Source organism: Xyrauchen texanus, chromosome 21 (assembly GCF_025860055.1).
Source record: "Xyrauchen texanus isolate HMW12.3.18 chromosome 21, RBS_HiC_50CHRs, whole genome shotgun sequence".
Classification (NCBI taxonomy): Eukaryota; Metazoa; Chordata; class Actinopteri; order Cypriniformes; family Catostomidae; genus Xyrauchen; species Xyrauchen texanus.
The window spans coordinates 27245594-27271424 of record NC_068296.1 but is presented as its reverse complement, the minus strand read 5'-3'; the positions used below and the strand labels follow the sequence as shown (position 1 = coordinate 27271424).

General features: G+C 39.8%; 1 protein-coding gene across 4 annotated transcripts in view; it reads left to right on the top strand.

The window, feature by feature from the left end:
- The window catches only part of LOC127661390 (solute carrier family 66 member 2-like), an 86349-nt gene that overhangs the window by 44367 nt on the left and 16151 nt on the right, over positions 1-25831 (top strand). For all 4 annotated transcript variants that reach the window (XM_052152057.1, XM_052152058.1, XM_052152056.1 and 1 more), the window contains exon 4: positions 8124-8340. In XM_052152057.1, the coding sequence (XP_052008017.1) occupies positions 8124-8340 (217 nt within the window). The remainder of the gene's footprint in view (positions 1-8123; positions 8341-25831) is intronic.

Here is a 25831-nt window from a genome sequence, read left to right as displayed (position 1 = left end):
TGAGATGAAGAAAAGGTTTTACAGCCCCTACTTCATCATACGCAAAAAAGGCGATGGGTTGTGGTCAATCTTGGACCTGCGAATTCTTAACCGGGCCTTGCACAGACTCCCATTCGAGATGCTGTTGCAAAAACGCATTTTGGCGAACGTCCGGCATCAAGATTGTTTTGCAGCGGTAGACCTGAATGATGCGTACTTCCACGTCTCAGTTTTACCTTGACACAGACCCTGCCTGCGTTTTGCTTTCGAGGGCCGGGCGTACCAGTACAAGTTCCTCCCCTTCAGTCTGTCCCTGTCACCTCTCACCTTCATGAAGGTCGCAGTGGCAGTCCTTGCCCTGTTAAGGGAAATGGGCATCCACATCCTCAACTATCTTGACAACTGGCTGATTCTAGCTCACTCATGGGACTTGTTGTGTGCGCACAGGGACCTGGTATTCAGGCACCTCAGCCGGCTGGGGCTTCGGGTCAACTGGAAAAGAGTTGCAACTCGCCCGCAGTCTCCTCCTACTCAAGTTGTTGCGAGACACTCACATCCCGGGCAACCTCAACAGCACAGTGGACGTGCTGTCATGGCAGGTCACGCTCAGAGGAGAGTGGAGACTTCACCCCCAGGTGGTCCAGATGATTTGGAGTCGATTCGGTCAAGCACAAGTGGACCTGTACGCTTACCGGGAGTCCTCCCACTGCCCACTCTGGTATGCCCTGACCGAGGCTCCCCTCGGCACAGACACACTGGCACTGCTGGCCCCTGGGGCTACACAAGTATGCGTTCCCCCAGTGAGCCTACTTGCAAAGATGTTGTGCAAGGTCAGTAAGGTCAAGGAGCAGGTAATCCTAGTAGCACCTTACTGGCCCACTCAGACTTGGTTCTCGGACCTCACGCTCCTCGCTACAGGGGAAAGACCTTCTTTCTCAGGTACAGTGTACCATCTGGCACCCGTGACCAGACCTCTGGAATCTCCATGTCTGGCCCTTGGATGGGACGTGGAAGACCTAAGTGGCCTAGACACGATTGCTCAGGCCAGAGCTCCCTTTTCGAGGCGCCTGTGTGCCTTGAAGTGCCTTGAAGACCCCAGATATGCGCAGTCGGATCAGTGCTTTCCTGCAGAAGAGGCTGGAGGGGCTGCTGTCACCCTCCATCTTGAAGGTGTATGTAGCCGTTATATCGGCACATCACGATGCAGTAGACGGTAAGTATTTAGGGAAGCACGACTTGATCGTCAGGTTCCTGAGAGGTGTGAGGAGGTTAACCCCCCCAGATCACATCTCATCCCCTCATGGGACCTCTTTGTGGTCCTTCAGGGCCTACAGGGAGCTCCATTTGTGCCTCTAGAGTCAGCTGAGCTAAAGGCGCTCTCTTTGAAGACTGCCCTCGTGACGGCACTCCATCAATATGGTAGGACCTGCAGGCGTTCTCTGTTAGCAAAATGTGCCTGGAGTTCAGTCTGACTTACTCTCACGTGATCCTAAGACAGACCCAGCCTTATCGTTGCTGTGTCCAATGCGTGCTTTGACCATCTATTTGGATCGCACACAGAGCCCTAGACACTCTGAGGGACTGCTGTCTCCAAACAGAGGATCGCCCACTGGGTCAATGACACATCACTATGGCATATCACGCCCAAGACAACTTTCACTAGTTAAAATGCTAATTTATGATATCACCAATGGAATTACTACAAGGGCTAATTCTTGATATCTGTAATTACATTTGCACTAATGAAAACTTTAATTCTTGATATAAAAAAATGAAGTAATAATAATGGAAATACCATTTTTTATATAAAAAAGAAAACTAGTAAAAAATATAATTATTAATATATGAAACTGCATTTCCGCTAGTAAAATTACATAATGATCTTTCATTCACTTCCGTTAACATCAGGTATCTATAATTCATTTCTTATTTGTTGAAATTCCAAATACAGATATCAGCTGTGTACTTGCTAGTTATAATGATCATTTTTAAAACCAATAATACAATTTTTACTAGTGCAAATATCCAATCCTGGTATCAAAAATTTAATTACAAAATTAATTTTACTAGTAAAAATAAAACAAAAGGAAATGGAAATCAGTGCATATATTTCAACATGTTGGATTTGGTATTTCATATATCTGTAAATAGATTTCAGATATTAATAAATGTGAGAGTAATTAAGGAGATATCTTAAAAGACTTTCTTACTAGTTACAATTACATTAAAGATATCTGATATTGCCACTGGTGAGAACCATTATTAGATTTAAATTAAATCTAAAAAAAATAAGAGCTTTTTGACATCTTGTAATTCAACTGTTTAAATTCAATTGTTAAAAAACATTTTTCCATGTATTTTATTTCTGGGTATTTATGTGGGTAATTACTTTATTTTTTATATCAAGAATTAATATTTTTACATTAATGTAAAAATGAAATGAAAAATGAAAATGTAATTTAAACTAGTGAGATTTTTAATTTAATTATAATTATATATCTGCAGACTGTTTTTGAAATCAGCACTTTTGAATTTGTGTATAAATAAATACTTGTGGGGTGCGGTGAGCTGGACTACTTCCTCAGCATAGCCTTGATTGGCTTCGAATTTTGGGGCACAGCTTATAATCAGGGCAAAGTTGGAGCTCTGAGAGCCCAGCAGAGTTACCGAGCCCATGCAAGCATCTGCCACAGTGCCCCTGGCCTGGCACGGACAGATGTGAAAAAGGCCCATCGGGCCGTAAACCTGGCAATCTCCATCAGGCAGGCTTGGTCATAAGGCCATAGCGGTAGAAGAGATGGTTTATTTTGACGGGCCTCCTCATCAGTTGTCATCCTTCCAAAGGTTTCTCTGGCCTGATTTTATTGGCTGAGACTGGCATGCCCCATGAAGTGATGGGGAGCAAAGACCTTTTGTGGCCTGACAGCTTCACTGATGTGGCTTGAAACCACGGATGTTTTTTTTTCCGGAGATTAGATTCACAACACACACAGAGGTTAAGACACACTCTCTGCTTTGAGGTTGGAGCTGTGTTATTAATTGAAATGTTTGATCCATGGACAGCCTATAAGAAAGAGCTCTGCCCTCTTCGATGTTTTATCATGCTCCCTTATCTCCAGCTTTGAAATGTGACCCTGTCAGCTGTGTTCTCAGCTCTGACTGGCCAGTTTGACGAGAATGCCAGCAGTGGGAAATTAGACATTCCAGAGCACAAAGGGTTATGGCTTGAACATTGGCCTGTATGAAGATAAAATTAGGGAGACGTTGAAAGCTGTGGTAGAAAGTCCTGGTGAGCCTTACAACTAAAAGTGAAAAATAAATAGAGAAAGTAATGCATAATATTCATAAATAATGCAGTTCAAGATTGAGTATGCTAAGCATGCTGACTGTGCTGAAATTAATGAAAGTCAAAAGTGTTTCCACCGCTGTGCTGACAAACTGTTACTGTTCACAAGGAGTTTTAAATTTTTTAAGCTGAAGTGTAGTGGTGCGCAGAGGAGACATGTACCAGGATGTGTGAACAATGTTTCAGAGGAGCTCTTTTATTTAATGCTGCTTGTTGTGAGTTCACTGTCACTGTGCACAATATGATTGTGCTGGCACAGGCCACCTGCATTTGTGCATGGTGGTGGTGTGGTGTGGTGTTCTGGATGAGGCTCAGGGCTGCAACTAGAAAGTTGGTTGCTGGTTTGATCCTCATATGAATCAAAGGAACTCACTGTTTTGACCTTGAGGAAGGCTCTTAAACTGAACAAGAAGCACAATGCTGTGTCGCAGTAATGAAAATGCACAGGTATCACACACATAAAGGATTGGTGCGGTATTTAGAGTTGGCAGTCCAAAAGCGTGAATATACAGTAATCACTATACATACAAAGGTTTTTGCACTTGTTTGTACACTAGAATGAACCAAGAGATATCGATGAATTTGCAGGTTGATGTATGAAAAAAGATGCACAAACTGAATAATTAGAAAGGGTGATGTTTATATTATTATTATAACCTAACCCTAACTAACCCTAACCTAACCAAACTCTAACCATAACCTTCTCTGTATGTAGCCTATGCTTTAGTCAAGCTGTCAAACCAAAAAAAGACATTGGCTACTTGTTCCTGAAAAATTGCCTATTGACAATATATCTTCTAGTCTACGCTAAAGTCAATAATGTTTGTCCCTTGATAATGATTTGGGTCGAATTTAAAGTAATTAAATGGAAAACAATGTGAGTGGCACTCAGTGATGTGGCAGAATTTTGAGCAGTCTCCGGAGTCATAGCTGGGTGCCGCTGGTGTGTGTACATTTATAGAAAACATTTATTTGAATTTTAGGATGCTGTGTGTTATCAAAATCTTTTAAGGAAGTCAGTCCACTTGGCATGGCAGCCATCTTTGGAAAACTTGCATGCAGGTTGGGCAGCTATTTTCTATGTAAACAAGTGGCATACAAGAGCAGCTCCTATCTACTTGCATGTGGAAAGTCCGAAATCCCCAAAACGGTTGGTCAAGATTACAATCAAATAACATATTTGAAATCAGCAGTAAAATCTGAAAACACTGGCATCATAAATCTTGTACATTTGCCTCAGATTACACACAAAAAAGCCTTGTATAGCTAATGCGTATGCGCATTCTCAAGTTGATTGACAGGCAATGACTGCATCAATGGGTGTTCCAATTTCTTCCATTCATTTTAATAGAAGTGACCCTTCCTCTGCTAAACAGCCTCTGGTATCATCCAACCCATGTGGAACAATGTTTTTTTTTAGTGCAGTCGATTCAAATTTTGAATCGAAATAATTACATGTTGTGCCAACTAATTAATGGGATTCATCGCAATATCAATATTTTCTAAGAAAGCATAAAAAAGTATACAAATGTATTATATAATATTTGAAATAGTTATAAATATAGTATAAAACAAATTTTAGAATTAAGTTAATTCAAACACATTACATCATATACACATATTGTGGCATCATACAACTTTAGCATTTCTACATTACAAAGAAGTGGCTTAAAAGTAAAAATAGTAAAACAGTGCCCCTGGCCTGGCACGGACAGATGTGAAAAAGGCCCATCGGGCCGTAAACCTGGCAATCTCCATCAGGCAGGCTTGGTCATAAGGCCATAGCGGTAGAAGAGATGGTTTATTTTGACGGGCCTCCTCATCAGTTGTCATCCTTCCAAAGGTTTCTCTGGCCTGATTTTATTGGCTGAGACTGACATGCCCCATGAAGTGATGGGGAGCAAAGACCTTTTGTGGCCTGACAGCTTCACTGATGTGGCTTGAAACCACGGATGTTTTTTTTTAAACAAATTTTAGAATTAAGTTAATTCAAACACATTACATCATATACACATATTGTGGCATCATACAACTTTAGCATTTCTACATTACAAAGAAGTGGCTTAAAAGTAAAAATATAGTTTTTATTTATTTCCATATTATTGAACATAACTTTAGGATTGGCCTACTTCCCTCTGCGCTGTTAAAATAGTTGGTCTATGCACTCATGCGTCAGACGGACACTTTCTGAGTGTCTCACTTTAGTTGCGTTGCATTTTACTAATTTTCTTCCATTTTTAACTAGTGGTTTAGGATGCTGTGTCAAAATAAATGTCACTTGAAACATTAAAAAACGTGTCTCTAGATACCGGAATTCTGTTGTGCTCAGTCCAGCTGTCTTTAAGCACAAAAGCACATTTGAGGAAAGCTGTGCTGCCTGTTGCTCATGATGGTTTGATGAGGGGTGTTGCCTGTACAGCAGGAGCTGACTTCTCCCTATTGCCACATCAAGATGGTACATAAAGCTTGAATTGGTCTAATAATAGGAACATTTCTTATTATAGAATTACCGTATGGATCAGGGGCATCATTAATTGTGTAAATTGCTTTTACATGTTATTTTTCATATAATTAATCACACTAAATAAATAGTTAAATCAACAGCCCTAGTTTTTTTACAACCCATTTTACTTCCGTAATGTGACATATTTCCAAGTGAAACTGGATATTCAGCAAGAAGACAGTGTTGGGTGAGAACTGATTTTATTAATCAGGACTTGAATGGATCGGAAATCGTCATGTATTGATACATGACTATTATATATACAGGCCATCAGTGTGTGTATATATACAGTGTGTGTATATATATATATATATATATATTTTTTTTTATTTATTTTTTTTTTTTAAGCAAAATCACACGAGCATGATTCGGCCATGTGTGCTGATGTAGGGCCATATATGACGATTGCGAGTGTGATATTGCTTATATACTGTACAACAGTTCAATGAACAAGTACATTTCAAAAAATTATAAAAAACTAACGAGTACGGTCATAACAACGCAATTGTGCATGTAACTACTTTCTTACGTGACGGATCAGAACCAAATGATGCAGCTGTTTCTAACAAATTATTGGATAAACAAGGATGGCTGTGTGTGTGTGTGTGTGTGTGTGTGTGTGTGTGTGTGTGTGTGTGTGTGTGTGTGTGTGTGTGTGTGTGTTTGACAGAGAGAGAGAGAGAGAGAGAAAGAGAGAAAGGTGTGTGAATATAAAGTAATGGAAAAGTATGGGAGAGTACTCTCCCATACTTTTCCATATCTTTATATTATTTTATTTTGTCCTTGGCTGCTTCACAAGGACAGGAAGAGGCCATTACCATGTTTCATCTTGTGTTTTTCACTCTAGCACTCACTTTTTTATTTCCGGGGCTTTCCAGTTCCTGATCTTATCTCTTCTCTCAGTTCTGGCTCTGAGCTTTCTGATAATACGGTGCATTAATCATAAACACACACATTGAGACATCTCACTTCTTGCTTTACCACACAGTCATGCACACGTTTCCCAACAGCGGATGGCATCAGGTAGCGACACTAGACATGTACAAGTAATCAGACGGTTTAAAACTTAGTAAATGACACGAGCGCATAACAATACTGTGGCGATCAATTGTTGAGCTGATATCAGCTTATTTCAGGATTCATTCCATCAGTTTTGGAGAAAGGCAGGTACCGTAGTCATTGATCATGTCAGGATGTCTTACATGGTATGTGATCACTATTGTAGAGATGACCAATGAGACTAAGAAGCCTGTCTATGCTATTCAGTGTTTTTTCTTTGTCTTTGTTCACACTGCATATAAATCTGATTCTTTTTCAAATCCTATCTATGGGACTGACTGTCCATACTCTCATTTTTCAATAATGACATCAGATCCCTTTGTTCAGACTATCTACATTTATCTAGAATATCTACATCGGTTGTCATCGAAATGTCCAAACATTTCACTTTCTTGAAACACAAAAGGTAATGTTAGACAGTATGTTAGTCTCTGTCACTGTTCACTTTTATTGCATCTATTATTCAAATGCCATTTTGCCTTGCAGATAATTTTGTGTTTCATGGAAGGAAGTCTTATAGGTTTGAAACAACATGATGACAGATTGATGACAGATTTTAAGAAAAATATTCCTTTTAGAGTCAGCACAACGGCAACAGGCATAAGCTGCTGTAATTGTGTAAAGAGAGGACTAAAAATATGAACAGTTAGCACATGCGTCCATCATTATGCTAAACTCATGGGGCATTATCTGAAATCTGTATCTGAAACCACTCATTCGCTCATTACTATATACATTATGTACAGAACTAGTAAATGTAAATGAGCTGAATACTCCAAAAATATATATTTTTGCTTCTTTTAGGTGGTTTCCTTTGTTACTTACTCTGTTACAGTCGTGGTTTTGTGTCTTTATTTATGTGAGTGCTTAATCCTCACTGCTGAATGTTTGGCTGTGTTTCCCTAGAGGACTTGGTCATTTATTTAATGGCACTCAGGAAAATTGTAGATGAAATGTTGAGTTGTCGGAAATGGGTTTCTGTGTATAATAGAGATTCGCTCAAAGAGGCACAGGTTTCAAAGCTCATTTAAATTTTCATATAGCGCAGAGAGAAACACTGAGCATTATGACATGCATACTAACAATAAAAAGTTTCCCATCCCATTTTCTTTGGTATATACTGTAAATTGATGCCTGAAGATATCTTATTGTTTACAAATTTTAATGTTAATTTTAATCTGTTTTTAGTGTATTAGTATGATTTCGCTCACTCTTTCCTCACTCTCTGTTTTTCAGATTTGGACCTCCGATATTTCTGGAGCTGGAGTTCTTTTGAGGACTACCTGATGTTCTGCTTTGCCTTTACCCTGATGTGTGCTTTTATAACATTCTTCTTTCTGGACTGGGTCTTGTTTGTGGAAGCTCTGGGCTCTTTGGCTGTTATGTTTGAAGCCATGCTTGGTCTGCCTCAGCTGGTACAGAACTACAACAACCGATCCACTCGAGGAATGAGGTGAGATGTGGAATTGGATGCAGCTCAAACAGTGATTGATCTTTCATTAAGGTGGTAGATTTTATTGTCCAGTGACTTTGCGTATTTAGTATCACTGTGACATTGATTGAAGGGATAGTTCACCTGAATAGCAAAAACAAAAACAAGACAGCTCACGACACGGGCGTGCAGCACAACACTAGCGCGACACGAGGCACACCCGTGTTTGCGAGAGACAGTCATAAACTATTGATGCAAGTGCATGCTGCCAAGATGACATAAGTGCGATGCGCCCATGTCAACAGACAGACATGGAGCATGAGTGTCCGGATCCCGACACAGACCTAAACTGAACCAGACAGGAAGTCAGGATCCAGACACAGTGCTCCAGATATGAAACAAGACCGAAGAGCGCACGGCAGGGAATACAACCGAAGCCGTTCGGTCACACAAAGACAGACAATGAAACACAAGATAGACATGGGACGATGATGCCACGGTTCTGTCAGACAAAAACCCAGACTGACAGAGTGACAAAACCGTGACATATACATTTATGGGTTCCTTAACACTGACTAGTCATTCAGACAATCTATTATGAAAATTGGTAGTTTTGCCTAGTATAAGTCAGCATCCACGTTCATTGTATGGAGAGAACAGAAAAAAGAAACTCGTATGGGTTTGGAATGACATGAAGGTGAATAAGTGATGGAAAACTTGAATAATTGGGTGAACTATCCCTTTAACATTTTTGAGAATTTAATTTCTCAATGGAAAATAGGTGTCAAAGTGTTAGTAGCAGCACAATTAATCATTTTTTGACAAAAGCCAGAAAAGATACCTTATGTGCAACCTTGTCACCTCATGTTGATTGATTATTTATTCTGCACTGTGAAGGTTCAGTACATATTTTTACTTATAGAGAAATACACACAAGATGTACACACATATATTGCCATCCTGTCTTGGTGACATACTGTATTTCTTCTTTGTATGTTGAAGCTTCAAAAACTCACACTGAACCATGTCTCCAAAGGCTTCACCAACCATAAATTCACACACAAATATGCAAAGGAACACAGATGTCATCGCTGTGATTGGTAGAGAGCTGTCGATGCCTGCAGACACTGAAATCACATCATGCTCAAAGGCATTACACATTACATGTGACAGCAGTGGCACTTTCATTGGGTTCATAAAAAGATGAATTTCCAGAGTAAAGCCAGTTACATTAGCTTCCATTTTCCCTCTCTCAGCATAAACTGTGCACACAATGTTTAATTTGCCTCATAAAGAGCAGCCTGGAGCACGTGTCACACTGAGTTCTATGGAGTAGACCAAGAGATGAAGGACTTTACTTTTTTCTTAGTAAATGAGAAGGAAAAAGAGCTGGCTTCAGCTGGACTGGTAGTTGTTATTGAGCTGTGATTATTATGCTGACTGAGGCCTGCAGCTAAAGAGATCTGCCTGGCTCTCATTTTGGTACTCTTACAAGCAATTCCAGTAAGGTTAACTTTGTTACAGCAAGGAGCCCTTGGATTCGAGCTGAGTGGTCCGTAACATCCATTAACAAGCTCATTATGCTGTCTAATATTAATTGTCATCATTATGTGGCTATAATGAGTGATGTCTCTGGTGAGACATGTCCTGCAAACAATTACCGTGTGTGAATTTAACCTTTTTTACCTTGTTTGTCATGGCACAGGCAACATTAACACACATTATGCCAGCCAATGAGCAAAAAATGCTGCAGTAGATTGTCTCAAGTGACATGTAGGCTGTGCAATCTTCTGATCAATGGAGCATACAGTGGCAGTAGTGGTTTTGTTTGTGTTTGTATGTTTGCATGTGTTCTTTGAATTAGAAAGGTGGACACTTTAAGAATGTACTATAATGGATGTAGTAATCTTTATGATTGGTAATCTTTATGATTGGTTTTTCATTTTAAAAAACTTTAAGTTTTTTAAAATGAAACTTAAAGGTTTCATTTTAAAGGTTAAAATGAAACCTTTAAGTTTTGCAATAAATAGCTAACAATTCTGTATTTCTGCCTTAAAATTCTGGCTTAGAATTTTCCCAAAACAAGGTGTCTTATGCCACGTCTACATAAAAGGTTCTTGTCTGGGTTTTTTTTTTTTTTTTACTTTATTATTTTCCTTGAGGTTCATTTACAATTTTAGTAAAGGTTTTTGCACACACAAAAATCAGAATCAGAATCAGCTTTATTGCCAAGTATGCTTACACATAAAAGGAATTTGTCTTGGTGACAGGAGCTTCCAGTGCACAAACAACACAAAAAACAATACAAAACCAGCAGCAAGACATAGATAATAATAATAAAATAATTATACATATACGTACATACACACATACACACACCATTGTCTTTCGTTGCACTCCGTGCTAAGCTTTCGTTTTACATAATACAAACATTTAATCTCACATCAATATTTTGTGAGCAATTGTGTATTTCTTTGGTAAGTAACCATGTAATACTTGATCATGGTTTATTTTGCAATAAAAGTGACTGAATATACAATTACTTACATATTAAAAGCTACTTTTACACACAAATCCTGGGATTTATCCCTAGAAATGTTGTTCTGGCAACTGTTCTGGGACGGAAAATGTGTTCATTCACACTACAAGAGCATTCCCATAATCTGCCCTCACCTTCACACACATGCCGGGACAATCGGTGTGACGTCTTAAATTTACTGATATCCACGTCTTTTCTCTCGAGAAGCCCGCTCTTTTATTATTTCGTAAACAAATTAATTGCGTAAGGTACAACTAAACTGACGGTTAATTTCTTCTGTGCGGATGGCGAGTAGCTCCCTGGTCACTGTATGAGATTTCCATGATAGCCAATTTTGTTGATTTTATTCAGATAGTTAGTCCTAGTTTTATAAATAGTTCATAAGATAATTTTTGTTTTGTTTTGTTCGATGTTAATTGTTTTTGTGTTATTGGCTACCGGTTACCATCTGAAATGTCTCGCAAAAACAATAATGATTGAAAGTAGCCATTAAAAAAATAAAATAATTGTATCAAGTTAAATTGTAATATTATTAATATTAAATAATAGAAAAATTCTATAATAATTTTTTTAAAATAATTTTCAGTGATACAGCCCTGCAACAGTTAAGTTGTGCGTTCTATTCAGTAATTGCATTTGTAATTTAGTTTGATTCTAAGTGGGTCTACCTTCCTAAAAATAAAAGAAATGATAAAACTTTGCTTTTTTTCTTCAGACATTAACATTTATTAAAATAAAAAAATATATTAGGCTATTAATTTGCAGTTTATTTGTTTGTGTTTTTCTTTTTTGCACAAGCACTGCCACTTTTTCTGTATGCCTTAAGCACTTTTTAATTTACAAATAAAACATATTAGTAATATACACACTGTATGCTAACTGTTGTGCTGCGATTAAGCATTGAGACAAATGTCATCTTTTCGATCATGATTTCTATCAGCTTTAAAATAAAAAAAATAAATATCTATATTTGGGAGAAAAACAGAAATATGTGGGGGGGGTTTTAACCTAATGTTTTGGAAAATAGCAATAAATAAATGTTCAGGATCGTTATGGCCTTGCCCATATAGGGTTAAGAAAATAAATGTATGAACAAATAGTTGGCCTCTCGTTAAGTTACAAGTGACGAGTTAGTCTACCTAATAAGCTATATTGTGTCATTTTAAAACTGGTAAATGCGTGCTGTATCTGGTCATGTTTCTTAGATCTACAGATCTACCGGACACTTCCAGCACTAATACTCTACCATCCCTCTCCCCTGAGTACTGATCATCTGCACCTGTCCCTCAACTAAGAATACAGTCTAACTTACCTACTACCTCTGGTTACTCTCTGAAGACATTCCCTCACTCTCTTATCCTGGTTCCTGCTCCATCACTCCGTTGACGATTCCCCAAGTTCTTCTCTGCCTTTGTTTAGTTTGTTTTGTTCTCAATAAACACAACCTCCAGGTTCTACGCTATCTAGGAGTCTGGGTGTCTGTTACAGAAGACCAGACATTTAGATCTGGCTCAGTCCCCAACTACTTCAAACACGCTGTGGTAAATCCGATCCTTAAAAAGCCCAATCTTGACCCTTCAGAACCTAAAAACTATAGGCCCATATCTAAACTTCCATTTATCTCCAAAATTTTGGAAAAAGTAGTGGCATGCCAGCTGACCTCCTTTATGGAGCAGCTCAACCTGTTTGATACTTTTCAATCTGGCTTTCGAAAATTACATTCTACTGAAACAGCCCTTATCAAAGTCTCTAGTGATGTGATGATGGCAGCGGACTCTGGACGCTACACTGTACTTTTACTTCTTGATTTGACTTCTGCTTTTGACACTGTGGATCACGGTATACTGATAAATCGGCTTCATAATGAGATGGGACTATCAGGATCTGTCCTTCAGTGGTTCTCTTCCTATATTCATGACAGAACCTTTAATGTTGCTGTGAACAATGTACAGTCTGATGTGACCAATTTGTCCTGTGGAGTGGCACAAGGTGTGGCCTTAGGGAGTGGCCCTATTTTGTTTTTACTGTACATTTTGCCACTTGGTCAAATTATTGGTTGTTTCAAGGATGTATCATACCATTTCTATGCTGATGATGTCCAGTTGTATTGTTCTTTTAATGAGTCTGAGTTTCATCATTTGTCTCTGTTTTTAGAGTGTGTGTCCTCCATCAAAGACTGGTTAGCCACAAACTATTTGCAGATAAACTCAAACAAAACTGAAACTCTGATTTTTGCCCCAGACCATAAGATCCCGCTGATCAAACAGCACCTTGGCTCTCTGGGATGCTCTGTCAAATCCAGCCTCAAAAACCTGGGGGTTGTGTTTAACCAGGCCATGACTTTGGAGACACAATCTAAATAGCTCGTCCGAAATTGTTTTTATCATCTTAGGAACATCTCTAAAATTCGCAAAATTTTGTCAAAGAAGGATCTGGAAATAATAATTCATGCTTTCATATCAACAAGACTTGACTACTGCAACTCTATTTTTATTTGTCTGAATAAGTCTGCTTTGAACAAATTGCAAATTGTTCAAAATTCTGCTGCTAGACTTTTAACAGGTGCCCCTCGAAGGTCTCACATAACACCAGTCTTACTGGATCTCCATTGGCTCCCTGTAAAATTCAGGATTGATTTTAAGATTTTAGTGCTGACTTTCAGAGCCTTAAATGGTCAGGCCCCACATTACATCCTGGACCTTTTGAAGCTGTATTCCTCTGACCGCACTCTCCGGTCCTCTGGCCAGAACTTGCTTGCAGTCCCTAAGACTCGTTATAAGACCCGAGGGGACATGTCATTTCAGTCTGTAGCTCCCAGACTGTGGAACGCCCTGCCCCTGTCCATGCGTCTGGCAGACACTGTTGCCTCTCTTAAAAAGGCTCTGAAAACATGTTTATTTAAGAAGGCTTTTGGTTGATGGGTTTTCACTATTGTCACTTTAATCTTACATATGTATATACATTTTATACTGTTTGTTTTTACTTATCCTCCTGTACAGCACTTTGTGATTTTATCTGTGAAAAGCGCTTTATAAATAAACTTTACTTACTTACTTACTTACTTTGTAGCGAAGAAGGATGGAGGCCTCCGTACCTGCATAGATTACCGCTCTCTCAACAAAATAACCATTAAGTTCTAGTATTCTCTCCCCCTCGTTCCTGCTGCCTTAGAATTGTTGAGAGGAGCAAGTATTTTCACCAAACTTGACCTGCGCAGTGCCTATAACCTCATTCGAATCCGGATGGGAGACGAATAGAAGACAGCCTTTGTGACACCTACAGGCCACTACGAGTACAGGGTGATGCCGTATGGCCTGGTCAACACCCCCTCTGTGTTCCAGGAATTCATGAATGAGGTTTTCCGTGAGTACCTCCATCGATTCGTCATTGTATATATTGATGACATTCTGGTGTACTCCTAGAACGATACTAACCATTGTCAGTGTAACGGGTATTTGGGCCTTGCTAACCGATAATACTACTTCATTAATATTAACTATAATAAATTAAATAGGTGGCTATAGAAATAAACAGTATAGGCTAGTTAGGTCACAGAAGTCTAAATTCGACTACAGGAGCTGGTGGTCAGTAACAACACAGAAACATAAATTTTAAATTTGGTGCAGGTACCATATATTGATAAGTGACTAAACAAAATATTTACAACAAAAATAATAAAGGAAAAAAATAGAAAAAAAAACAAAATATTGACAGACTACAGTTGAACTGGTTATAGTTAAGTGCACTTTGTGGTTATTGTTCAAGTAACATATGATAATAGAAATCAAAAGTTAAATCAAAGTTTGAGGGCTCAGAAACACTAGAAACTGACGTCTCAGGATCGACAAACTCTTCTTCCTCAGGGTCAGACTCAGGTAGATGTTCAGATAAGTCAGTTTCAACAGGTACTATAAATTCTTCAGCTTCAGGTAAGTGGTCAGGGATGACAAGTAACGTCTCTTCTTCAGGTAAGTGCTCACTCTCTGACCCTACATCAAAAGCGGCTGGCTCACTCACACGTCATAGATGGAGAAAAATAGTCATTGGCAACACTTGCAGGTGAAGCTCTTTTGGAAAACTTCTCCACAGTGAACTTCATTGGATTTGGGTCCAAACCGAGAACTGTTGGTTCAAGTGAGGAGTCTTCCTCTTCAGAGACCTCAGAGTCAGGAGGAATCTCACGTTGTTGCCGCGTTCTTGACCTTGAGACTGGACTGACCTCAATGAACGGCTCTTCAACAGCAGGTAGAAAACCACACGGTAATAAAAGATCTCTATGAAGAGTACGTTTAGGATCATCACGACGCTCTGGCTTCACTGTATAGACTGGTAGGTCTCCAGTTTGATCCACCACAACATAGATGTCCTGCTCCCACTTATCACTGAGCTTGTGTTTACCTCTCAAGCGAACACTGCGCACAAGCACTCGGTCCCCTGGCTCCAACTTTGAAGGGGTGACCCTTTGATCAAAGCGGACCTTGTTCTTTTCAGATGCTTTGGCGGCATTCTTCGAGGCAATATCGTAGCTCTCTTTCAACCGGGACTTCAGATTTTGAACATACTGTGAATGAGGTTGGTGGGTTTTCCTACTCGGAGGTAAACCAAATGCCAGGTCGACCGGAAGACGAGGAGAACGTCCAAACATCAGTTCGTATGGTGTATATCCTGTAGTCTCATTCCTTGTACAATTGTAAGCGTGTACCAAGGGTTTGACGAAGTCTTTCCATTTCATTTTCTGGTTTGCTTCCAGAGTCCCCAACATGTTGAGCAGGGTGCGGTTGAATCTTTCTACCGGATTTCCTCGCAGATGGTACGGTGTAGTCCGACACTTCTTAATTCCAGCCACTTCACATAATTCCTTGATTAGTTTGGACTCAAAGTCCCACCCTTGGTCTGTATGTAGTCGTTCTGGTATTCCATAATAGACTATAAAATTGTCCCACAGACATTTGGCCACTGTCCTAGCCTTCTGATTTGGAGTGGGAAAGGCTAAGGCGAATTTGGTGAAGTGGTCTGTTAACACGAGGATGTCTTTGGTGTTGCTGGTATCTGGTTCAAGGCTGAGAAAATCCATGCAGATGAGTTCAAGTGGCCTGGAAGTGTAAATACTAATGAAGAGCTCTCAGGAAGAGCTTTACGACGAACGCACCGTCCTCAAGTCTTTATCTTGTGCTCTACGTCAACACACATTTTTGGCCAATAGAAGCGAGTGCGAACAAGATCTAACGTGCGCTCTATCCCCATATGACCCATATCATCATGGAGACTCTGCAAAACAGTGGAACGAAGTTCTTCAGGCAGAACGAGTTGATATGAAGTCTGTTCATTGTCCTGTCGTGTTCTGTAGAGAATATCTTCTACCAGTTTAAGCTTATTGAGCTCCCTCAGCAGCAAGGAAATCTCAGGCAGCCCCTCCCTAGCAGTAGGAGGAACTTTCTCACCTGTCTCCATCTGGTGTATGACTTCCCGGAGATTTGGGTCAACCCTCTGTTTGTCCCGGAGCTCAAGATGGGACAGAGTCGGAACCACAGTCAATCCAGGATCTTCTGCATAGCTCTCAGGAAGAACATCTGCCATGATGGACAGGGACTCAATCCAAGGGCTTTCCACGACTCTCCACGACTCTCGCTTAAAGAGAGTCCTCGGCTTGCGAAAGCAATAGCCCGAAGCTTAGAGTCTTGCTCTTGATAAAGCGCTGCACCCAGCCCAATGGTGCTCGCATCCATATGCAGAATGTAAGGGCATTTTGGATCAGCGAACCCCAGGACTGGTGCACTGGTAAGTTTCTCAATCAAGGTAGTAAAAGCAAGTTGACAATGAGGACTCCACCGAGAACCGAAGGGTTGCTTTGAATCAAACTGGGGGACCTTTAAGCCAAGAGGTTTTAAGTTCTTTCTTGTGGAAGAATATCCACGGGTCAGGTCGTTGAGAGGCTTTGCAATGGCTGAATACCCCTTAATAAAACGGCGGTAATAGCCTGCGAATCCCAGGAAGGATCTTAAGGTCTTGAGATTAGTGGGAACTGGCCAGGATTTTAGTGCAGATACCTTCTCTGGGTCGGTCTCAACACCCTTTTCAGAAACAATGTGTCCTAGATATTTGACTGATGTCTGGAAAAATTTACACTTTTCAGGCGATAATTTCAATCCGTACTCTCGTAGACGACTCAACACTCTTAGCAACCGGCTCTCGTGCTCCTCAAGCATCTCGGAAAAGATGATCAGATCATCCAAAAACACAAGGACCTCTTCCAAATGGAGGTCACCCATACACTTTTCCATTAACCTTTGGAAGGTTGAAGGTGGGTTGGTTACTCCCTGGGGCATTCTGTTGAATTCCCAGAATCCAAGAGGCGTGACAAAGGCTGTCTTTGGCTTATCTGCTTCATTCATTGCAGTTTGGTAATAACCGGACTTGAGGTCTAGCACCGAAAACCACTTGGATCCAGTGAGTGCAGAAAATGATTCCTCCAAGTTTGGCAATGCATATGCGTCCTTTACAGTCTGCAAATTGAGCTTACGGTAATCAATACATAGTCGAATATCTCCATTTTTCTTCTTGACAACAACTATAGGTGACGAGAATGGTGACTCAGATTCTCTAATAACACCGGCATCTAGTAGCTCTCTCAAATGTTTGCGAACCGCTTCTATATCCTGAGGATGAATTGGTCTTGCTCGGTGTTTGAATGGAGTGTCGTCATGGAGATTAATATGGTGTTTCACCTGACTAGCACAGCCAACGTCCATGTCATGCCGGAAAAAGACGTTGGACATTGCATTCAACTTGGTGGTGATTCTTTCCTTCCATTCCAGGGGTAATGGCGATTCTCCAAAGTTAAAAACTAATGGAGAGCCGTTCGTCCCAGGTGCTGAGGCACTGGTCACACGATGCTCTGAAACGATGTATTCATACGCTCCCAGCTCTGCTATGATGGTCGAAGGTGGTATGTAGATGTCTTGCTCCGATTCGTTTCTCACCATAACAGGTACTTGGTGAGGGAAATGTGTTGGCATGTCGACAAGACAGCTGCTAACGCACAGACCACCCGGTAGGCCTGAATCCGGATGTTGGACGACAGCATACTGACTTGCTGGAGCAGAGACTTTAGCAGAGCCTTTCAGCAATACGGTGTGGCCAACAGGAATGAGCACAGAGACTTTACTGAGCAGAATTACAACTCCAAGATGGCCGCTACAGCTTTGTTGATAGGTCACTTGGAGAGTTTGCAGTACAGCTCGGTAACTGGATGCATTTGGTTGGAAAGAAGAATTGTCGCTTTGCCGAAACAGGTCATAGAGCATTTCGAGAGTGTTCATACCAATCAGAATTGAAGTAAGAAATTCTGGTCGGACATCAGGAACAATGAGTGCAAGAGTTGGAACAGTAATGATGCTTCCCACAAAGTCTTTAGGGAAAGTCACTGTAGTTTCAATGTAGCCAAGATATGGAACATTTTGGCCTGCCGCTCCTTTGACGTGGAATAGCTCGTGCAGAGGTTGAACTGGTTGATCGGAGAGACGTTCATTGTAGAAGGAAACCGGAATGGTCGTAACTTGGGACCCGGTATCCAGAAGACCGGAACCGTGATGACCAGCGACTTTGACATCAGCAGTACATCTGGATCCTATAAGTCCTTTTGGTACTCTCCTTGATGTAGACTGCAGCTCAAAACAGTTGACAGGACGCTTACTCTTGGCGGGACAAATTTGGTCCTGCTCAGCCCCTGGGTGTCCCACACCAGGAACTAGAGCTAGTTTAAATGCTTCTTTGCAGATGGATTTTGTCTCTACCACTTCTGCTGCCTGTCCTCAAACTGCTTTCGCTTGGCACTAACCAGTGCTGGCTTCGGATCAGAATCACACTGAGGCTTAATGTGGCCATCCTCCCCACAGCGAAAGCAAAACCCAGGTTTTGAAATGAAAGAAGCTAATTTGGCATTTCTCCCCATCTTCCCGGTTTCAGACTGCTTTGAAGCAGAATACATAGCTGCTGGCTGATACCTGCTGGTCCAACTGGCATTGAGAGCAGCAAGCTGTTGTTGAATGGCTGTCATCTGTTGTGAAAGCTCCTTGGTGAAATTTGTTATCGCAGTGCACAGATTTGGTTCTTCATCCTGCCTGTTTACAAATTGAGCATGAGTGGTTACCTTTTGTTTGGTTCCTCCAAGGTGCTGTTTCATTCTTTGCTCCTTTGCTGCGTCTCTGTCCTCCTCTGTTCGCAGGAGTAATAAAAGTTCAGCAAAAGATGGTGGACTTGATTTCCTTTGTTTGAGTTGAAGTTCTGAAATCAGTCCATTATCCCAACACCCTCTGCAGAATTGAGCCAATAAGCGTTTATCCATATCTCTCTCAAATACTCCTCCCCTCCTCACAGCATGTTGCAATGCCACCTGGAATCTCTGTAGGTACTCAGATGGCTTCTCTCCATGATTTTGGTAAGTATCCATGAACTTGGCGTAAAGTTCTTCACCATCCTGGACAGTGCCATATGCTGACTCCAACTGCCACAAATACACATCAGGCAGCACATCAGGGCTTAGATGTTTCACCATATCACAGGCAGGGGGTAACAGGCTGTCACGAATTAGTCTGGTGCGTTGGAGATCAGAGATGGCTGGATCACGCAGCACTAATTCGACGCCAGACCGCCAGGTGTCGTAGTCCATTTCATGGGTTGATCTGGGCACTTTACCAGAGAACGGTCTCAGCCGGTGGCTAACATGCATGGATGCATCACTGCTCCGGACCACATGCTCCACAACATAGCGCTGCACCTCAGGAGGGTTAAGATCACCAGGTGCAATCGATCGTCCCCCAGCGCTGTTCATATCGGCACTGTTAGAGGCAGAAACAGGTGGGGTGAGAGAGCTATGTAAAGGAGCATACCCTGAGCCAAAAGTTCGACTTGGTACAGAAGGAGGTACAGATGGCTCTGGGGGTTTTTCCTGTTGGTCAAATATCTTTTGTTCTATTTTTGAGACCTTTACAGCAATAGGATGAAGTTGTGCAATAGCTTGTTGTATCTGGAACATCATTTCACCAAAAACCATCGAATAATCTTTTCCAGACATTTTAGCAATTTCTTTCAGGTCAGATAGATAGGTGTCAGTTTTTGAACCACCCAACTTTGAAGTGTAAATTTGGGATAAATTCTTAATATGGAATTCATTATTTTCATCAGAAATAAATGTATATGGCAATCGTGACGACAGTTTTGCTACTGACGCTCCCGACGCAAATTCAACAACGAGCATATGATGAAATTCGGATTCGCTATCATCAATAATGTTATCACGATTAATATCGCCGTATTGATCAAGAAAATCTATAACTTCAGAGGAACTCTCTTCAACCAGCCCATCCACTAAGACGGCATTGGGAATTTTTATCCCGAGATTTCCGAAAACTTCCATCACAAAAACCAAAGCGGACTGGTGAGTCTGAATGCACTGTTTCTGTTGTTATAAAAATGTTAATTACTGTACAAACCGGCTCCTGGCTGGCTTGCCAATATGTAACAGGTATTTGGGCCTTGCTAACCGATAATACTACTTCATTAATATTAACTATAATAAATTAAATAGGTGGCTATAGAAATAAACAGTATAGGCTAGTTAGGTCACAGAAGTCTAAGTTCGACTACAGGAGCTGGTGGTCAGTAACAACACAGAAACATACATTTTAAATTTGGTGCAGGTACCATATATTGATAAGTGACTAAATAAAATATTTACAAAAAAAATAGAAAAAAAATAATAATATTGACAGACTACAGTTGAACTGGTTATAGTTAAGTGCACTTTGTGGTTATTGTTCCAATAACATATGATAATAGAAATTACAACAAATGCCATACACAAGAACCAGAAAAAAAACTGTCCCAGCAATGTTTGGTTTCTTCAAGACCAACGCGACAACCCACAAGGGTTTTATGAGAGTTTATGTTAATAAGTCCATAGGTTAGTGTTCATCAAAGGGAAGAATGTGCATGTGGGACTGAAGCGCTGGTCTATGGAGAAGTGTGCGTGGGACAAGCTGCAGACAACCTTCCTACCAGACCAGTAGAGCGACTGTTCAGTGGATGCCGCGCAGATGGTAGGCTCCCAGCCGTAGTAACTCAGCTCGCCATCATTCATCTCCAAACAGAGAGAGAGAACCTGGCCTATAGTGCAACAACAGGGCCAGTAAATAATAAAGCTGAGTTGGAACTAAGTTTGCATTAAACTTTAGCTAATTCCACCCTCGCATATCATTTCTAGGTGTACCCAAATCTAAATCATTACCAAATAATCAATAAAGGTACAACATACAAATAAACATTAAATGCAATATTAAATTAATACAATCAAAAGTGAAATATTAAAGTTGCATTACCCGCACAAAATTCAAATAAATAATCAAACAGTACTGCATGTAAACACACTTAGTGCAAACAAATCTATCTGTAAACCAAAAGAAATTGGCAGACTTCACAACAGCATAAAATGAATCAAAACCATTAGTTTAGAACAGCCAATGTCAATGCTAATGTTTTTAATGACTTAACATATTAGCATGTAGTTCATTCATTCAGATTACTCACCAGTTCCTCTATACAAACATACCCTGATGGCAGCGACGGCTTCCCTACAGCCAGTAAGTTGTTCTAAAAAGTTACAATGATATGCTTAACTAAAAAGCATGAATCGAACATAAGAGTGAATAGTTTGTAAAACACAAACCTATCCACAGCTGTCGATCGGCTTTCCCACACCTCTGAATGAGGAAGACGCTGCGCTCCGGTTAAACACTCGTGCTCCAAAGCGCGATTGGCTAAGCACAGTCACATGACTGGAGTTACGTAAGGTCGCAGGGCACGTACTCACGCGCAGATATATTAAAAGGGACAGCCAAACCAATATACAAACATTTAATATATATATGGACAAATTTTAACCTGGGTTACATCAGCATGTCAAGCTTGTGACGTTGAGGGAATACCACCTATACCTCAAGGCCGAGAAATGTTCATTTCACCAGAAGACCCTCCAGTTCCTCGGATATAATATCAGTCCAGAAGGTATCCAAATGGATGAAGGGAAGGGAGAAGCTGTGCGAGCCTGGTCCACTCCAACCACCATTAAGGAACTCCGGCGCTTTCTTGGTTTTGCCAACTTCTTTAGGTTTTCCCTATTCTGGACCCCTGCACCCTCCTAAGATTTCCAACACCTTAAGGATGCCTTCACTACAGCGCCCCTTCTCAACCATCCTAATCCCAGCAAATCTTTCGTGATATATATATATATATATATATATATATATAGCAAGCTAACTGCATGTACCGTATAGTGGGGCAAAAAGTAAAAATGCTTCTATTTTGCACTTTTTTATTTAATAAAGTTATTTTTTTGTCCTTTTGTTTTAAAGACAACCTATACTCGAGCTGGCATGGCTCCACAAGTTTGTGCAAAACCTCATGATCCATGTTATCCAGTACGATCTGAGGTTGTTCCATAGAGAATCTTATAGCCTGATCTCATGAAATTTAGGTGACCATCTCAACATTTTTGCAAACCAAAGTCATGTGCTTCATTACACGTTTGGCTGCAGTTTCCCAGTGAAATGTACAGTGTGGGTGACAAAAGCGAGTAAATTATGTTGTAATCAGACAAGCTTTTTAAGGTGAATATTAGATTCACGTTTTAATGAGTAAAACGTATCTTCCATACCTAAAACTTTAGCCTAAACCTAACCAATAGTGTCTTAAAAGATAAATGAGAGGTGACTAAAACAGACATCCTTAACCTAAACCAACACCTAAACCTGATTGATAGTGAACAAAAATATAAACGAGAGGTGAACAAAACAAACATCTTTACAGTTGGGGATTGCCCTATTGAATTTATAATCTGTTTTTTTTAAGGTGTTAACCACTACAGTACTCTGATCAGGGAGTAGGAGTCATCAGATATCTTTCCCACCTTTTATTTGTGCAAGATTCAACCTTGTACACATAACAGTATACAACTGAGGTAGTTTCTGTAATAAACAATCAAACAGAAATGAATAATTGTCTACATACATACTGTTATGATTCAACAGTAAATTACCAATAAACAATATCAATATATATGTCTCTCATATATATGCTTAGATAAAGAAAGCAAGGGATATAAACTATGGAAAGGACATAGTAACATGGATCACATTATGCAGCGTTATCATATTAACAGATAACAAACTGCAGAATATAGTATTATGCACATATGGAGATAAATGAACATATAGAATCATATTGCAGATATTAGCAACATAAGCAGCCGTGCTAGTCACGCTAGCGCAAGTGTTTATATGTGACAAACTAATTAATTATATAGATCGCAAACAGCAGCAATACTGGCTTAATGCCAGATCTAGTTGCAACACATACAGAAACATTCCGCATCAAACACAGAATCATGATATGAACTTACGTTGTGAAGTTTAACTTGCACTTAAGGATACTGCATGTGAATGGAAACATTACAAACTCTGGTTGCGCCACTTGCGTAGTAAAGAATACGTCACTTACGTTGGAATCATATCTGTGTCAAACTGTATAATGCATGTTTTCCGTAACCCAAGACCTTAACAAGAGAAGTTACGGACAATAAGACAGAATTCACAACACTTACCTTTAGCCAATACCTAAACTTGACTGACAGTGTTTTAAAAGCAAATTTGACATGAAAAGCACATTTACTGAAGCAAACATGCCATTATATAGCTGTTTATAACACTTGTAACACACCATTATAACACTTTGGTTTAACTTTCATTCTGAGCATTCTTGGCAGGGCTTGAGACTAGCATCTGATTCTAAAGCCCAACACTCTATCAGGTGAGCTACCGCAAAAGCTAATCATGTTGGAATACATCTGTACATGTACATGGGTTTGTAATACAAGAAATGTGTAGTTTTTCAAATGATGCATTACGTGTGATGCAAAGGTGTTTTGATATCATAACATTGCAGTGTGTGAGTAATAGAGCAAAAAATATGTTTATAAAGTCATAATCAGTCGTTGTACCCATGATTTGTGAGAAAGTTAATAAAACGCACAGATGTTGTAGCACCTCTAGTGTTAATCTCACCAGGAAACTGCAGCAAAATGTAGAAAGTTGCACTTAAAACTCAGTTTGAACTATATTTCTAATGGCTATCATCTTTGCTTTGATGTGGACTCAGTTGAGATCTGGTAGGTTCTTTGATGATGATTCTAATTATAAAGCTTTAATAGAATCTCCCCCACTGAACCCTCTTCCCTCCTACAGCTAACACAGATTCACACTCCTCCTCCTTTAAGACATATTGCATCTCATCCCTCCTGATACAGCCAAAGACCTCAGCTAGGGGTTAAAAAGGTTTGATCGCCAAATAATTTAAATTCTGTTATTTACTTACCCTTATAATATTCCAAACCTATATGAATTTCTTTATTCAGGGGAACACAAAAGGAGAAATTTAGCAGAATGTTTAAGTTCTTTTTTATACAATGCAAGTTATTAATCTTAGTTATTCATTTGTATCCATGTGTATATAAATACGCTGCCAGGTATGATGTCAATGATGCCATAGCTAAGTGGTTCAAATGTGACACACCTGGTTTGAATATTCAGACTTGCAAATGAGAGGAAGTTTTTCAGCAAATAATGTCTAAAATTCAGTGTTCCACTGAAGAAAGTTTTTGGAATAATGATTGTAGATAATTGATGATAGAATTGTCATTGTAGATTAACTATTCTTTAAAATATTTTAAAAGACATTGCTAGAGTCCAGCTGACATTTAACTAAATTCACTTTATTGTCTGAAACTACAAAATGTCTCATCCACACATGAACATCTTTAATTAGCCACAGCCCAAACAATACTCCCATTTCACAACAAAAACAACAAGCACCACCCTGCTGCTGCTGTTTTCACCTCAATTTCTCCAAGTTCTGACACCACTACAGGAGTTCTGAAAAATAAAAAAGTTAACAAAAAAGTTTGAGGCGCTCGGTTGTAGTGAGGGTGGAAGCCAGTTTCTGGGGTTTGGGCTCGATGCTATGTCAAGAGTGTAGTTAGCATCAGGACCCTGCTGTGTTGATGAAGCCAAGAGCGCTGTAATCTGTCTCCTTAACAAGCAGGGACACGCAGCCAGATGCTCCCCAGAGACCAAGCTGCGCCATAGGCCTGGCTGCTCACATTGAGCCCTGATCGGCCCTGATTACCCCTGGGAATTTCATGCTAATAGGAAACGTTTCCCTTATTTATGAAAATATGGAAGTAGCGAAGGTAACTTGCCAGTACAGGGAATCTGGGTAAAAAGTCTACACGTTTTTAGCACAGATGCAATTGAGCTGTTCTGATTTGTTCTGGCTACTGTTATGGCAACTGGTGGGAGCTATTCATCTTTTTGTTGTCTGTGTGTGCATGTGATCTACCTCATCTTTTCATCAAATGGTGCTTAGCAGTACACCCACAGGTGGCAAACTCACCTCATTTATCAAAGGTAGTGAAGAAGAAAACTTGGATTCCATTCCATGTTCATATTCAAGTGTACTGCATACTTAACATAATAAATAACCTATGTTTGGAAATAGTTAGTGAAATTTAAATGACATCTACTTCCTTTTACATAATTTACTCTTTAATTAGAACATGAAAATAAATAAAAATAAAATAATATGAATTAAAAATGTAAATAAACACTCAGTTTTAAATCAACCTTACCATAAAACTCAATTTCACATTATGGCACATTTCAGTCTGATAAGTTGTTGACCAATTTTATTATAAACTTTTTACAAGAAACTGAAGATCTTTTCAAAGCAAAATAACAAAGAAAATATGACATAATTTTTAGTAGAAAATACACAACAAAGATAACATATTTTGCAGAAAATAAATGTAAAATATATTTATAAACACTTCTAGCTTTCATAATATTCTTTAGCGTGCTTCATTTT